This window comes from Sarcophilus harrisii, chromosome 1 (assembly GCF_902635505.1).
Source record: "Sarcophilus harrisii chromosome 1, mSarHar1.11, whole genome shotgun sequence".
NCBI classification, from domain to species: Eukaryota; Metazoa; Chordata; class Mammalia; order Dasyuromorphia; family Dasyuridae; genus Sarcophilus; species Sarcophilus harrisii.
The window spans coordinates 27,379,628-27,397,340 of record NC_045426.1 but is presented as its reverse complement, the minus strand read 5'-3'; the positions used below and the strand labels follow the sequence as shown (position 1 = coordinate 27,397,340).

At 37.3% G+C, this 17,713-nt stretch overlaps 1 protein-coding gene across 1 annotated transcript in view; it reads left to right on the top strand.

Moving 5' to 3' along the window:
• The window catches only part of MAGI1 (membrane associated guanylate kinase, WW and PDZ domain containing 1), a 691,778-nt gene that overhangs the window by 383,205 nt on the left and 290,860 nt on the right, over positions 1–17,713 (top strand). Inside the window, exon 2 of the mRNA XM_031963081.1 lies at positions 15,486–15,602. Coding sequence (XP_031818941.1) covers positions 15,486–15,602 — 117 coding nt within the window. The remainder of the gene's footprint in view (positions 1–15,485; positions 15,603–17,713) is intronic.

Below are 17,713 nucleotides of genomic sequence, written 5' to 3'. Positions count from 1 at the left end.
AGCTTAAGCAATGCTACTAAAATGACCCCAGGTCCTTCCCTAAATATTAGGGAGACAATGCGATGAACTGAACCTAAAATTTCAATTGTATAGGGTACTTTCAGTTGAGGAAAGTCTTTCCATCAATGCAAGCTTGCACCTTCTCTGCAATTTATAATCCCCAAGATTTGTTTAGGTTACTGAGAGATTCAAAGTGACATGGCCAGTCACACAGCAGAGGTGAGATGGAACCCAACTCTCTATTTTTCACATTTTACAATATCTTCTCTATGATGTGCTGTGAGTGATATTTGTAAATATCAATAATATTGATGGCAATATTATAGTGAAATGTTGATATGATCAGTATATCAATAAACTATTGATATTGCTATCAACTATTACTATCAGTCTATCAGCTTAGTATCAATAGTTGATATTATAAGAATATCAATGATATACTGATACTGAATTATAATAAGAACTGCTTTTTTATATTAGAATCTAATTTTTCCAAAGTGTTTTACACTAATGATATCATTTTAAATATATTGTACTGAGACTAGTGAGGTTATTCAGCTTTTATATGCAATCAGGTGTCACAGTGGTTTGGGCTCTGGACCTGAAGTCAGGGAGCCCTAAGTTCAAAATCGGTTTCAGACACATATTAGTTGTGTGATGGTGGGAAAATCTCTTAACCTCTGTCAACCTCAATTTCCTCATCTGTAAAATGGGGATAGCAATAGCCCCTATCTCTTAAGTTTGTTGTCAAGATCAAGTGAGATAATATTTTACATGGCTTAGCACAGTGTGTGGTATATAGTAAGAGCTCAATAAGTGCTTCTTTCTTCCTTCTTACAGACCAGAGAGATTTTGTGGAAGGTCAATATCATAATTGGTGAAATATGAACCTCAGTGCCCCAGTTTGATATCAGGACGATATGAGTGGATTTTAAAAACTGGCGACAGTTTTAGGCATGTTACATAATCTTTGCTTACATAATTGCCTAATTTCTCAAGGTGTTTATCCTTTGAAGAGGTTTCACTGTTGTGTAACTCAGACACTTTGTTTCACTGATGAGAGTGTTTTTAAGAAGAATTGGGCAGACCTAGAGTGCAGAGAATTTCAGTAGATTGATAACTTCTCCCTAATGGTACTTGATGGGATTTTGTGAATTTTGGATAACGGGCTATGGATCTATCCAAGGTTATATGTAGAATCTTTGTTTAATTACTTAGTTGACCAAAAGCCCAATACACTTATGAGTATTCAGAGGATCTTCTATTGCTTTCCTGTTTCATCTTGGCTAGCTCTTTGTGAACTTTGTGATATGCTTTTACCTCATGGGGCTTTAATAGTAAGGATCTTGTCTTCCTTCCTTTCTACCTTCCTTCATTCCTCTTCCTCCCTTCCTTTCTCTTCCTCCTCCTTCTCCTCCTCTTTCTGCTTGTCCTTTTTCTCCTTATGCTAGTCATCCTTCTCTTTCTCCTCCTCCTTGTCCTTCTCCTCCTCTTCTTTCTTCTCCTTTTCCTCTTCTTTCTCCTGCTCATCTTCCTCTTCTTTCTTCTTCTTTCTCCTCTTCCTTCTCCTGTATTCTTCCTTCTTTTCTTATTTCCTTCCTCCTTCATCTTTCTTCCTTCTCTCTTCAATGTCCTTCCTGATTCTGTGCTCTCAGCAGGACACATTTCTTTCCTTGCTTTCTCATCAGTTACAGACAGTTCGAACACTTAAATGCTCACCTTACCCCACCCCAAATGTTTGATATATACTCTTTAAAGCAGAAACACCTAAACCAAATGCAGGCAATGGACAATTTTTCCCAGGAATTTGTGTGAAGAGAAACTGAGGAGTGGGGATTCTGTTGTGATCCTTTAGTTACAGGTCACTCCCACTCCCAGTCCCTGGAAACATTCAACTTACCAGTGCTTGGAGTTTTCTTCCCTCTTTAAATAAACAGAGGACTGAATTCTGAATTCAAGTATCAAAGTTTCCATGCCCTCAATGACTGATTGTTCTATGAATCCATGGTCTAAGAGGTGCATGTCTCAGAAATAATTGTTTTTAATGGGAGGGGGGGCGTTGATTTTGTGATTATCAATATAGGAAACTCTTGGTGTACAACTTAGAGTCTTATTTACCTGACGACATAGAAACAGAGTCACTATGTTGAAAATGTTGATATATCAGATTATTTGCTGTCTTGGGGAGGGAGGTAGGATGGAGAGAGGGAGAAAAATTTGGAACCCAAGATTTTACAGAGGTAAATATTGAAAACAATCTTTGCATGTATTTGGAAAAATAGAATACTATTTAAAAAAAGATATTTGTTTAATTGAACCACGAGGGTGAGTAGATTTGCTTTTGCTCACATAGTCAGTGTGTGTTATGGAAGAATTTTCCTGACTCCAAAACTAGCTCTCTGCCCACTACTTGCAATCTGGTGATCTTGACTTGCTAACAAATTTAAATTTGCAATAATTTACCTATACCCAGCAAATTAAAAGCTGTTGGGAAACATCTTCCATCCAGCTTCACTCCCTCCTTTTATTTAAATAATGTCAGAAAGTTTTGAGGGCTCCCCATTTCCCTCATGGTTTTACCCTTAACTTGGAGCTGTACCATATAACTTTCTCTTTTTGCTCATTACAGAGCTTTGACTTCCAGATCTCCTTTTTTTAAAAATTTTTTATTTATTTCTGATCACTCCCCAGAGAGTCTCTAATCTTAAGGGATGCTATAAAATTGTGTAGACTTGATTAATTTTAGTTTCTTTAAGAAACAACAACAACCAAAAAAAAAAAAAACCTTTTTGAAGGAATGATTGGATGGCAGAGAATATAACAAATTGAAAAAGGATGTCACACTTCTCAATCAGTCAGTACTCCCTGGAGAACAAGAAGTAACATGTTACCATGTGCGTTGGACAAATGTTGGAGAGGCCTGTGTTTGGGGATTCTTCAGTGTGAGGTTTGATGTCTTCACCCCAGCTTTGGAAGGCTGGCTCATTTGGTGCCTTTCTTCCAAAAGCCCCAGGTTGTTATTTCAGGAGTATTTAACAGTGGAAATTCACTGGGTGGTAATTGGATGAAAAAGAGCTTAAACCGATTTCACTAGCTCCCCCTACTTTGAACAAACAATCAGAATGTTTTGAGTTGTTTGAACTTGTTTCAGGTTGTTGAGAGGGACAAGAGAAGGAATGAAATTGGGGTTATTTCTTACAGGGACCTGTTAGTTATGATAGTGCTAATAATAACAGCAATCCTGTGTTCCTATTTTGCTAAGAGACTTAGAAGTCCTTCTTCAACTGAGTCAGTCTTCTGAAGTTATCCTGGGTCATATTTTGGCTTCCCCTTGGGCTGGTATGGGAATGTTTGGCCCAGAAAGCATTGGCTGTTGTTTTTAGGTGGGAAAGAGATCTTAGTTGTCTAATTCACAAGATCCCAGATCCCCTGATATTTTTGGTTTGGTCTTCAGATTAAGAATTCTTTGACAAGAGGAATGCCAGTCCCTTTGTTATGTTACAAATAGGAAACGATAAACGAATGTCATGGTAATAACATAGACTTTGGTTAATTTGAAGCCTCAGGCCATGCAGTGGGGGGGGGGGGGGGACAAATGGCTTATTTAAGTTCTTTATTTTATAAATTGACAGCTTATTTGTAAGTTTTTGAGAGGGGGAAAAAAAGTCTTTGAGGAATAGGGAAAGCAAGATCTTGATTTCATAATGAGGGACGATCCTTGAGGCCAGTAATCCCTAAATGAAACTCCAATGAACATTATTTAGTCCAATGACTGCCTTTTATAGGATTGTCACATGAGTCTATGTGGAAAAATCCTTTTTCTGACATTCTTCAGTTAGTATGACATCAAGTTGACTCTGGGTTCTCATAGTTGTCCTATAAGGGCTTTGAGTAGGAACTCATTAATGGATTGCCCAAGAACTAGCTGCACTCAGTTGAGAAACAATTAGCCTCTGAGTGCTGACTATCAGGTTGTGAGCTTGGGGGTCTACATTTATTCATGAAGCTAAAGGCCTCAAGAGGTTTCCATCTGCAGAAGTATTGAGGACTCACATAGATAAAATCACTGAGTTTTTGAAGTATTGATGTATGCGATGGAAGGCTATGTGTGAAATATTTATTTAGCAACCACAGACTAGTTCTTAGCATGTGTTTTTTTTTTTTATAGAAACCTAAAAAAGACAGACTTAATTTATCATAAGAAAAATACCATTTGCACCTAAAGTCCAGTTGTGCAATCTATGCAAAGCAGTAAGTACATGGCTTAAGTTGGGATCCAAACATTTTGGCAAATCATTTAAAATGATTCAAGAGAAATGAATAAAAACTTTTTCACCTGCTCATATGATTCTGACTATTTCTCCTGAGGAGGCTAAAGACAAGAGGAAAGGGCTCATATATCCCAAAATACATGTACTTGGAGGTGAAAACAAGAGAACAAATTGGCATGCCACTGAATGGGGATGATGGAAGAAAAGTTTTTGGCATGTGAATATGAAGGATTACTCTTATGCTATAAGAAACAGGAAGTCTGAGAAATTCTGACAAATGTGGGAAGGCTTAAGTTTAGCTGATCTGATATGAAAAAACCACAACCAGGAGCCCTACGTGCAAAGTGACTACAATTGTTCAAATGAGATACTCTGAACTCTAAGCATTTGTAATGAGCAATCTTGGTCCCAGAGAACAAATGAAGACATGTATTCTCTTCCTCTCTTTGGGAGGGAGTGTGACATGGTTATACATACACTTACACGAAGTTGCTTTCTTACTTTTTTTCTTATAAGGGAAGATTAAAGGTGGGGAATATAGAGAAATAATGATTTTTTTAAAAAAAAGATCAACATTTTTGTTTAAAAGATGTCATATTGCATATGCCTTTACATCCAATTGCTTTATCTCTTTTCCTTTGTCGCTAACTCATTTTTTCTTTTCTTCTTCCTTCTTCTCTTTTTTGTTTTCCTTCTTCTCTCTTTTCTCCCTCCCTCAGAAGGTTCATGGTGAGGAGGAGAAGAAGGGATATGAGGAAATGAGTATCAGTGGAAAAAAAAATCCCAAATATCAATGAAATGATTTTTTTAAATTATAGGGATATAAAGTGGCATATTTCAAAGCTTCTTTGTGAAAGATGAGATGATGTGTTTTACAACAAACTTCTTTGGTTGTTTGGTTGTTGCATTCTCTTTTCTGAGAAGAAGACTGATGCATGAACGTGGTCTAAGTGACTCAGATCCCATGCCTATCCTTTGCTCTGGGGACATGTAGCATGTCGGGAGGGACAAACCATTACCAGTTAGGTTTGATTGAGAAACCAAATGCCGGTTGGTTTGATATTTCTGTTGTGGAAGCAAAATATGCAATATGTCTGCTTGCCCACTTTCTTCTCCAGAAAAAATTGCCCTAAAGAAAAATGTCAAGCTATGACCTGCAAGTTCCACCAGTGATGAAACCAGCCTGGCAGATGTGACATGCTTGACTTCCATAAATCACTTTCTTTTGTCGTGGTTGGCATATGGACAGTGAGTGTCCTAATTATTGGGTGGCTCTTATAGCCCCATTATTTATAATCACTTTGAGATAGCAGCTGGAAGACTGGGATAGAATGGAACAAAATGACAGAGCGTGAAAAATATTATCATTGTGTAGAACTATTGGGATTAGGAATATTTCATGATGATGCCATTCGAATACAAAGCTTCCAAAATCAGAACTCGGCCACCATTTAATTACTCAGTTTTGGCACAGATAATTTTCCTATTCTGAAAAGGGTCATGTGGAACTCATAATTCCCTTCAAGGCACACCTTCATTTACAAGATCTTTCTTAATCTTCCCAGTTGTTTGTTCAGAAATAATTATGCCATTTGTATTGTGTTTCTCTAGATTTACTTACCCATGCATAAGTGGTTTCCCTTCCCTAGGATGGAAGGAGGTAGAGACTCCTACATTTTTGGTTTCACATCCTCAGTGCCTGGTACAGTACTTTGGGCATAGTAGGAATCTTAATGATGCCTCTTGGATTAGATTGGAGTCAATTGATCATATTTTTGTGAGAGTATGAACCTTGATAAGTACTTTTAATTCAATGGATTCATGATGTGTTACCTGATGCACCAACCTTATCAGTATCAATAGCCATAGTCCAGGGATGCTCATTCAATATGCAATTTTTGAAAGGCTATGATGGGAAATTTATTTTAATTAAGAACATGGCATAATAAAAATGATGATGATAATAACTATTGTGATGATGACGGTGATGGTGAAATTATATGACTTAGCAAGGGACACACAACCATTAAAGATAGAAAGGATATTCCAATCAGTTCTCTCTGATGGCACTCACCACTGCAGTCGCCAACTTGTTTTGGTGCCCCTTTAGTAAAATTTCTAGCATTCCCTATGAGGGCAGCTAGGTTGTTCAGTGGATAGAGCACCAGGCCTGGAGTCAGGAAGTCTAAATCCAGTCTCAGATACTTAGCTGTATGATGCTGGGCAAGTCACTTAACCCTTTTTGCCTCAGTTTCCTTCTCTGTAAAATAAGCCAGAGAAGGAAATGGCAAACTACTCCTGCATGTTTTTCCTTAAAGGGTTCTCAGAGTTGAACACAACTGAAAAAGATTAAACGGCAGCAGCAGCATTCGATATGAAAAAACAAACAAACAAATTCTACAATTTATCTTTTCCATGCTCATAAAAAAAGAGATGAATTCCAATAGGATAATACAGTTATTGATCAAATATTCCACAGACCCATGGCAAGAGTCTTATGTGTATCCCAAGTTGGTGGCTCAGTTTTATGTTTGCTAAATACATTCTTTTTCTGGAGCTCAATTTGGAAGTATTGTACTATTATTGACTCTGAGTCCCACATGAATATTTGGGAATTTCTCTCACAAATACCTATATCTGCAAAGATGGGAAGTTATGCTATCCTCCCTAAAAATGTGGCTTTTCAATATTTCCTTGGCGTCTGAATTAAGATTTGTTGGGACTGTCTTTATATTTGACCTATGAAATGGGTCTCCCGATCATTTTCTGTGTGCAGGGTTTACCCAGCTCTCACTTAAAGAAGAGATGGCAAAGCTCTAGGAGTCATGATTGTCTCTGTATCCCTATTGCCTAGCATAATACCTGGCACAAAGAAAGCCCTTGGTAAACTGGGACTTAAGTGCTTCCCCCTGAAACAAAGATTTGTCTTTTTCTAATTGATTCAATTTAATTCAGTGAACATTTTTGAGCGCCTACAATGAAGGTACCAGGCATTTAATAGCAATAGTTCTGGTGAAGGCCTTGAGTCATGGGATAGATCAATATATTTGAAATATCACAACTGATGTTCACCAAAGGATACCAAGTAAGCTCTCAGAGTACATGAGCAGTAATGACCACCAGTGAAGAATAGGTCAAAGAAATAGCATAAAAGAGATCATCAGAGAGATGAATGAATGTGGCTAGAAATGGACTGGTCAGGGAGTAAGAAGGGAAACAATTTTATGCATTGACTTTGACTTTGCTCTCCTGGTATCCATACAAGCTCAAGTTAATTGGAGGTTACTGTCCATGGAGCATTTATTTATATGAGAAAATAAATAAGGATCACATAGGATGGAGGTACATAGGGCATGATCTTCAGAAGAGGTACTCATATTAATGAACTAACAGTTAAATAAAATTTTTGTCACATATTAGTGAAACAATATAAATCTTTATCTTAGGTGATTCTTTATTATCTCCTCCCACAAAGGATATGACCATTATGCTAGAGGCCTTTTTCTAGATCTTTTAACATTTCATGGTTACCAATTAAGCATTTACCTTGTTTATTTGTTATCATATAGTATTCTGGAACAGTAAAATGCTTGTTGATTTGCTGACTAAATTCTAGCTCCTTATTTCTTGGTTGATGAGAAACAGACTCCCCCATTTCAAACCCTTTACATGAACATGGCTGCTGGTCTATAGTCTTTTGCCTATGAAAAATCTGGTTGATGTTAGACTATAAGGGTATTTTATGAGATTTCCCCAATTTTGTCTCCATCCTTTTGCTGCATGGATTTTTATTAGAGCATATTAGAATTCAGTGATTTTTTTGTCTCCATCCTTTTACTGCATGGATTTTTATTAGAAAATATTAGAATTCAGTTTATTATCTAAATGATCAATGTTAGCCTGAGAGAGTAAATTGAGAAGGAGGGGGAGAAATGGTTGTACTAATTATTCTGAACATCCAAAGTTGTTGAATGCCATTTGGGTTGTAGATTGCACTTGCATAAGAACAAATTATTATTAAACAGGGTAAATGTCATGAAGCTTAAGAGTAAAATGCTTAAATGCTAGGGCATGTGTCTATAAGAAAAGTACATTTGAGATCATAGCTTATTAACTATTTTCTAGGAGGCTGGTGCAATTTCTACATACCATTTTAATCTAAATATAGAGAAAAGCTGCCTTCCTTCCTTCATCCCTCAGTTTTGACATCTTAAAAACCTGTGTATGGCTTTAATCATAATGCCATGGGTAGAAAAGCTGGGATTTAAATTGAGAATTTGCTACACATTGATAATTTTAAAAAATAAGATATTTCTAAAGTGCTATACAGCTTGCAAAGCTTTTTCTGTCTCACAAATTTTTAAGGGAGATAGTATAGCTATTATCATCATTTTGACACGTGAGGAAACTGAGGCACAGCTAAATTAGTTGATTTGTTCTTGTAGACACAAAAACAATGACACATTTTTATTAAGCAACTACTTATACTTTATTTCAATTATTCTTTTATGTGGTTCCCCAAGACCACAGTGAAACGTTGTTTTCCTCCAGGATACCACACACTGTCTTGGGAAATCTCTTGGTAAATACAAAATGAAAAGGGGAATAGTGTACATCAATATCAAGAAGAAGGGACCTGGAATTGGGGGAAGAGGGTGAGGGGTGAGAGTCTGAGAAGGCTCTGCTGCAATGTGAGCGCTGGGGAGTTCAGTGTCTGATCTCCAATTACAAAGAACTTGAAACAAGATCTCAATTCATGGGCCACCAAATCAAAATGGAAAATGGAAGTTCTCAAACAGCTTGTAGCCACACTTGGATTCATAATCATGGTATAGCAGTGCCAGAGCTTCCACTTGACTTACTCATCGGCCTTTTAGAATGCACGCCATAACATGCAACTTTATCCTAGGATTTGTGTGGAGTCTTTCAGTGTAGAAGATGGAGTGGGGGGCAGGGAGAGGGGGATATATCAATTTGACTCAACTGTTTAGCCCCATCCTGGGTAGGCTGCTACTAAACACTGAAAGCCATCATGGTAAATGTGCATCCGTCCATACATGAAAATTGACACAACTCCGAAATATGCCAGTGGAGAGAAAACTAAAGCAATGCCAAGCAAGCAATCATGTTTAGGCTTGAGATTACCCAGAAATGGGTCAATTTCTACCAGCGTTTGTTCAGATATAATTATTGCCAACCAATGCCAGACTCGCGTCTTCTGTCAATGGTGAAACAAGAACCAAATATATTAAAAACCAAGAATGTAAGTAGACCAGAAACTGATTTTTTTGGGTGAGTGATTCAGTGTCACTACCTAAAGCTCATTAGTGTGAGCTCCAATAGACTAATACAAATGCCTCCCCTTTGGCTTCCTGAGAACTGAGTAGAATTGGAATTCTCCCATAGTGCTGAGTATCACACTGTGGAAGCTGATTATTTTTATTAAGAAATTTCAGACAAGGTAGATTTAAATACATTAAGTTCCTACCAGTTTCTGAGTGAATATATAACTAGTTAATTTGTATACTGATTTACTGTTTTCAAGCATCAATCCTGAAGCTGGATGCAGCTCACGTTCCTTATAAATTTGAGCTGCTGACATGACACAAATCTCCCTTCTTTAATATTGCTATTATTGGCTAAGCCCATTTCGTTAGCCTTAATAAATTTAGCATTTCCAAATACTACAAATGATCTTGGGAGAAAGCGTATTCTAAAGCAAAAATCACCTGAACATGTGATGACTTTATGGATCATTAGAGAAGTGGTCCTTCATAGGTAGACAATTTAAAAAGGATAAACTGTGGTATCCTAGGAGTAATACGATTTTCCTCTCTGGCCCTTCTAGCATGACTCTCAAGTCACTCAATAGTATCATACAAGCCACAAATGGGGTCAAGTCTGGAGATTGCAAGAAATTGGTTATATTTTGGCTTTGGATTCGAAATTATATTAGGTCAAGTTTACTCTCTAGAGTAAACTTCATTAATGAGAGAAAGAAAATCCAGAGTTGCTTTGGATATTATCAGTATATTGATTTCAACTAGGGAGTGTAGTTATCATTGGCAATACAAAATGAATTCCAGCACTGGCTCTAAACCTTGCTGTGTGACCATAGGCAAGTACTTTAATCTCTGAACCTATATTCTCTTCCATAAAATGGGAAAAATAGCAGGGTTTAGGTTCAAATGAGATAACTACAGGTGAACTTTAAAACCTTTCAAAATGGCTGGATTTATGACAAGACACAATTAACCTTTCACGCACGATTACCTAAGAAGTGATGTTTCTTATTGCTGTTAGGTAGGTGATGGCAAAGTTGAAGCAACCTGAACAATTAAATGGCCTTTTGAGAAGGGGACAATTTTCACTTTAAATCATGAAAGTCCAAGTTGATAGGGTCAAAGACTGAAAGTTGGAAGGCATTTTATAGATTATGTATTTAGGCTCATTTTATAGAAGAGGAGACTGAGGTCCAGAGAAGTATAGCTCAAGGTCACAGTCCCTACTAAGAAACGTAAGTAGCATTAGAACCCAAGTAAGGGTTAAATAAACAGACTTGGAAGACCTTTCAAAGACCAGTTAGTCCTACCTCCATTATTTTGCAAATGAGGAATTTAAAAGCCCAGAGTGATATGCCCAAGTCCACATAGCAACAAGAAAGATGGGATTTGAACACAACCCTTAGGTTTAAATCTGAACAAACACTGATGGAAATTGACCCATTACTGGGTAACTTCCAGCCTACTCATGATTATTTGCTTGCTGTAACTTTGGTTCTCTCTCCGTTGGACACATTTCCATGATGATGATCAATGGTTAATAGCAGGGTATCCAGAATGGGGCTGAGCACTTGGGATAAATTTCATTTCCCTTCTTACTTGGTGACCCCGGGGCAAACCACTCTAGGCTTTTGACTCCAAATCCTTCCAAAGTACCATGCTTCCTCAATTCTCTCCTTCGTTTCCCAATGCAAAATTGTCTTGAAAGAAAGTCTGGGCCACTTTCCAGGTTCTTAATTTCCTGGTGTAGGTTCCCTGACCATTAATACAGAAATCTTAGATTTCTAAGAAAATGAAGAAGATATGTTTTTGTGACAGGTCATCACTCTTCCAATTTAATATCTTATTGGTCACTGCTCTTGACAATTAGAGGAAGATTTATAAAAGTGTCCCCCAAATAATTGGCAATTAATTTCAGATCAGATGCCCAAAATGATGATACTCTGTGGGATTTTTTTTTCCCTCACAAATGTCATGAAGCATAGAGTAAATGTTAACAGGCAGCAGCAGTGTTAACTCTGGCCTTTTACATGTTTGTGGTGTAGAGGGGGTTTGGGGTTTTGTAATCTTCAAGTCTGGACCAGCTTTCTCAATCCTTTACCTTCTTTGAAAGCCTGATCAGAGTTGGCCCAATGGTTTTTGTTACTTTCTATACTCATTTCTGAGTATACCTGATGGAGATTACATGATCTCAGGCTCCTTCTAGGTGTGTAGGGGAACTGAATCAGCAGTGATTACTTTGATTTCCTGACATTGAAAATTGATTGTATGTACCTTGATTCCATAGACACTATTGCAATTAACAGATTTTTTGAGTATCTTTTATACACCTGACTCTGTACTGTGAAAATAGGGAAAATAGAAATGTCTAGTTTTAGAGAAGGCATGGTATTCTATGGATAAATATGGGTACAATTGATTGGACTGTTTTTGATGCAAGGTTGAAGGAAGCTGAGACTCAGAGAAATTATAGGAGAACCAGACTGAAATTTCATATATTTAGAAAGAGAAGCACCCTCAGAGGTTAATTAATTCAAGGCTTCTTAGATTTTTTCTACTCAGAACCTCTTTTACCCAAGAATTTTTTTCCATGTCCTCAGTTATATAATTATACAAAATAGGTACACAAATCAAACCTTTATTAATAATAAATCATAATTTTGTGACCCCCCCCCCATTCAATTACGAAACCCATATGGGATTGCAAAGCACAGTTTAACAAGCTGGGATTAATTGCTTCATTTTACAGTTAAGACATCTATGACCCACAGAAGTTGCCTCAGGAATATATCTTTGAATCAAATCAAGTCAATTCAACAAGCATTTATTGAGTGCTTACTATGCTAAGTACTAGAGATACAAAGGGAGGCAAAAACAGCCCTTGCCCTCAAGAAGCTCAGTCTAAGAGGAAACATCATATAAATCACTAGGATCATAAATCGGTAGTGCCCATGAATCTCAGAGGTTATGCTGTTTTAAGTTTCTCATTTTATAGATGAGAAAACTGAGACCAAGGGAGCTGACCCATAGTCTATATACATACATATACATAACTCTTATGGATTGTGTGATGTTGGGTAGGTTAATTTCTCAGTGCCTCAGTTTTCTTATCTGTAAAATGAATCTCGGAGAAGAAAGTCCTTAAGTCCTTTCCTTGATCATGAACTAATTCAGTTGGAAATGGGGTCTGCTTGTTGGAAAATCCAATAAGGAGAGAAAAGGGAATCTGCATCAAACTGGAGACCTGGGTTTGGATCTTAGCTTGATTGCCAGCTTTCTTTGTGATCTTGGGCTGCAACTTAATTTCTGTCAGTAAAGTTGGAATCAAAATATTTTTGCCACTTACCTAAGAAGTTTGTTGTAAGGAACAAATATAGCAATGAATGCAATGTGCATTTGTAAGTAGAAATCAGGGAATGAAATAAAACACTTATTTTCTACTGTATATGATGCATTGCACAGTACTGATACTGTGGATATAATATGCAGGTCGCACTTTCAAAGATTTTGCATTCTGATGATGGAAGATAACATGTACCAAGGAGGATAAGGGCCTGGGAAGGAGGTTCTCATCTGAACAGTCTCAATAATGGTATTTGGAGTCATTGAGAGGAGGATCCAGAATATTGATTTGACGTATTATAGTATAGTGGATGAATAGATAGATATATAGGTAGGTAGATAGTTTTTAACTATATGCCAGACAGAATGTTAAAGCTTACGTGTGTATGAGCATATGAGACAGTTTCTGCCCTCAAGAAGCTTATATTCTAAGGTAAGACAATACATATGGAGGAGCAAAAAGGGAAGAAGTGCTGAACCAATTAGAGGAAGTTTAGCATGAAATAATCTGAAAAAAAGTGGCTCAGAGTCCCAGGAAGATAAACTAAGAGCTGGTCTATCAGAGACAGGAGGAAGAATCTAGTTACCAGTGGAAAAAGATATAGAGGTGATTGTCTGAGAAGAGAAAGCACGATGTGGAGCAAGCCTATTGCTGATGAAAGAGCTGTAGGAGTCTGTATTCTCAATAAATGTGATTCTTGTCCTATTCTTTGGATAATATTTAGAAGCTGAGTTTGAATCCTCCCTATGACATATTTGCTAGGTGAAAAAACCTCTCAGTGCCCTAGACTGGGGTCTAGGACCAAAAGAGTGAAGAAAGAGTCTAACTCTGTGTTGATGGATAGAGTTTCCCTCCTTGGGAGAAAGGTATAGAGCAGAAGTTTGAATAAATGGTCTATGCCAAAGTGGGTGGCAAGTTGTGTGACATGGATGGATGTAAAATATATCTGAGGATGGGGAAATTTAATGGGGGAGGTGAATTGATCCTCACTCTCTCACCATTAGGGTAAACTTCCAAAACTGAAATGGAGGGTAGAGTTTTTTCCAAAGCCTTCCTTTACAGAAATCTTACCCCAAGTTTGCCCATTTTCTACCAGCAACTTAGTTTGGGAGTCCCATTCTTCATGGCCATCATGCCCAAGATAAACTGATCACTTGAAATCTCATCTTCATGCAAAGTCAGTCAGATTGTGATATTCAATACCTTCTCAACTCATCCTCACTTGCCTTTCCCTTCTGACAGGGAACCTGAAGAGTAGAACATCCAATTTCTCCCAAAGTCTTCCTTTATAGAGGGGCTCACAACCTTCCTGGTAACTTCATTTTTCACCAGTAGCTCTGCTTGGTTTCCATTCCACAAAACACTATGCCCTCACTTTATCTACTTTGCCTTCCTTTTGTGTATTGTTTTCCTCTATTAGATTATAAAGCTCTTTGAAAACAAGGGATTGTCTCTTTCTTAATTTTATCCTTAGCACTTAGCATAATGCCTGTCACATTTTCTAGTCATTTTTCAATTAAGTCTGATTCTTCATGACCCCATTTGAGGTGTTCTTGTCAAAAGTACTGGAGTGGTTTGCCATTTCCTTTTCCAGATCATTTTAAAAATGAGGAAACCGAGGCAAACAGGGTGAAGTGAGTTGCCTAGATCACACAGCTAGTATGAAGTCAAACTTGAAGCTAGGTCTCCCTGACTCCAGACCCAGCACTTTATCCACTGCACCACCTAACCTCCTACAATAGGCATTTAATAAATATTTATAGAATTGAATTGGAGGAAGGAATGGTCTCTTGAATTCTAGTTTGGAAAGTGCTTTTCATGAGTGTAGAATAAGATGGGAAAAGGCATATGCAAGGATAATGGCAAAATGTTCATGATGGAGAGATACAGATTATTTTTTTAAGTGACTAAGCAACATTTCCTTTGGACACCATTTTTTTTTTTTTTAATATATTTCACAGGCTCACTTGAATTCTTGGTCATTGAATTCTATTAATTTCATGCAAAGTCATAATTGTTACTGAGCTCAAACTCACTGACTCTGTGTTATATGGCCCAAGTCTTGTCCTCCTTTCTTTTTTTCTTCCCTTTTTTTTAAAATAATAGTTTTTTTTTATTTTCAAAATATATGCAAAAGAGTTTTCAACATTCACTCTTGCAAAACATTATGTTCCAAATTTTTCTCCCTTCTTCCCCCCATCCCTTCCCATATACAGCAAGTAATCCAATATATGGTAAATATGTGCAATTCATTTATACATATTTCCATATTTGTCATGCTGCACAAGAAAATCAAAACAAAAAGGAAAAAAATGAGCAAGAAAAGAAAGGCAAGCAAACAACAACAACAGCAACAAAAATGAAAATACTATGTTGTGATCCATATTTGGTCCCTACAGTCCTCCTTCTGGATGTAGATGGCTCTCTCCATCACAAGTCTATTGGAATATTGCTCTCCTTTGTAAAGAAGAAGATATTTGATTCATGTCATAATAAGTGGTGGCTGAACCCTTGTGTTCGATGATCTAGGATTGAAGTGGAATCCCCGATTTTCTAACTATTTTTATATCTGTTCTGGTTTCCCTACAGGAAATCGACTGAACAAGGATTTAAGACAATATCTCAATCAGCGTTTTCAAAAAGGATCACCTGATCATGAGCTGCAGCAGGTTATAAGAGATAACCTTTACCGCCATGCTGTGCCTTGTAAGTACTCATTGATGCCATTGACGGTGCTGGGCAAGGTTGAATGATAAGAAATGAGATCAATGTTTTAGATATTCACCAGTACTTTACACTATTGTGCCCATGTGGGAGAGTTGCTGCCTAGAAAAGGATTGGGATGTCTAGTCTTGGTGAATTGGTATTTGGAGAAGTTGTTGCTGTCCCTAAGAGGAAGAAGGGACATTATTACGAGCTGTGAAGGGGTCTAGAATTACAGGCTCAAAGTAAAGGATTTTCCAAATAAAGGATAAATCCTTGAGAATTTATATTTAGAACTAATGACTAATAGTTGGGAAAGGAGAATTGCAGGACTTATTTATATTGAAAATATAGTCGATGTAGAGACAACATTGTATTGTGGAAAGAGTAGTGCATGTGGACTTAAGAATGAATTGGTTTAAAAAGAAGCAAAGTAGGGGCTTAATTCTTTCTTTTATCCTATCATTCAACATGCCCCCAACATGTCCTGTCCATCATGTTATCCTTGTGCATTGAGTGCAGACAGGGAAGATCTGAATTTGATTGAACCCTGCCTCAAACACTTACTATGTGACCCCACACAAGTAACTTTTAGTATCAGTTTCCTTATGTGTCAAATGAGAGCAATAGTACAAGTTTGTTGGGAAGATCCAATGAGATAACTTTTACAAAGCTGGTTATTCTATATGTCTCTAAGAAAGGAATTCAATTAATTTTATTCTCAATAAAAAATAAAGAATGTAAATGCATTGATTGGAATGATTTCCATAGTGGATAGGGCACTGAACTTGGAATTCACTGAAATCAGTTTGAATCTTGCTTTCTTTCACATCTGTAATTGAAGGGTTAAACTCAATGATTTCTCAGGTCTTTTCTATTTCAAAATCTATTTTTCTATTATTTGATTTATAATCCTCTAACCAGAATCTGTTAATTGGGATGTGGGATTTTGTTTTCCCAACACTATTTTTCATATGTCAAAGAAAGCAGTTGAACTGTAAGCTGACTTTTGTTTGCTTCTTGAGAGGATATGTTTCTAAAAAAGTTCAATTGGCACTCACAGGTAGTACTGGTAAATAATAAATGGACCCTGATGATCTTGTTTAGGATGAGTTCCTTTAAAAAAAAAGTTAGGAAGTAACAAATGCTTTTTTCTTTGGTTACCCTAAGAAAAAGGTTCTTTTTTCAGAAATTTCATTGAGTTGTCAAGTGAATAACATGCTTTTGTTCAACTTTCAAATACAGTAGAGTAGGTTAAGTGAGAGTTAAGCATACAGGTTTTTGCATAGTTAATCAAACTTACCTCTTAGCTCGTAGGCAAGTAATTGAAAATAGTGCCATTTGTCTGTACAGCAAGAATCCTCAAATTATCAATTTTTACAAGTGGATGGGTGCCCCAGTCCATTATACTCATCTTGGAACTTCAGGAAAATTTCACAAATGAGTCTGATTTGCTAGCATCTGCTAAAAGCAAGAAGACTTTAATGGTCTTATTTTTAGCTTCTACTAGGGAAGGCATGGATTTTAACAAGAGGGATCTAAGAGTGAACCCAGGCAGTCAAAGCTGTCACTAGGAAGGTTACTGAAACTTGAGGGTCCTAAGATGTAAGGGTGTTGAGCAGAAGAAGGCCGGGAGGTGGGAAGGTTCTGACTTCTGTAGGTTCTGTTAGAAGCTGCCCACTCAACTTGCCCTACCATGTTCCCTAAATCCCCCCACTGATTAAACAGGTAAAGATGCCAGGGTCTTTTCTCATCTTATCATCAAAGACAGGGCTTGGCTCTAATAAATTCCCCACCTTTGATGTCATAGTCAAGGATATACCAAAAGCTGACTATTATAAGAGAACTGGATATAATTCAGCATCAGGAATTCAGCACAAGGGGGTTCCCCAGTACAGACGATCCTTGACAAGGGTGACCAGTAAAAAGGGTGAAGGAGAAATTGTGTCTTAAGTCTGAGCCGCCATATAGCACGTAAACTTCAGGAATCTCAGGGCAGCCCACAAATAGCCAGAAGTTAGAGAGCCTGCCTGTATTTTCCCATTGAAGAAACTGAATGCTTGAGTGAATTTACCAATAATCTGGTTAGTAGCAGAACAAACAATGATTTCAAA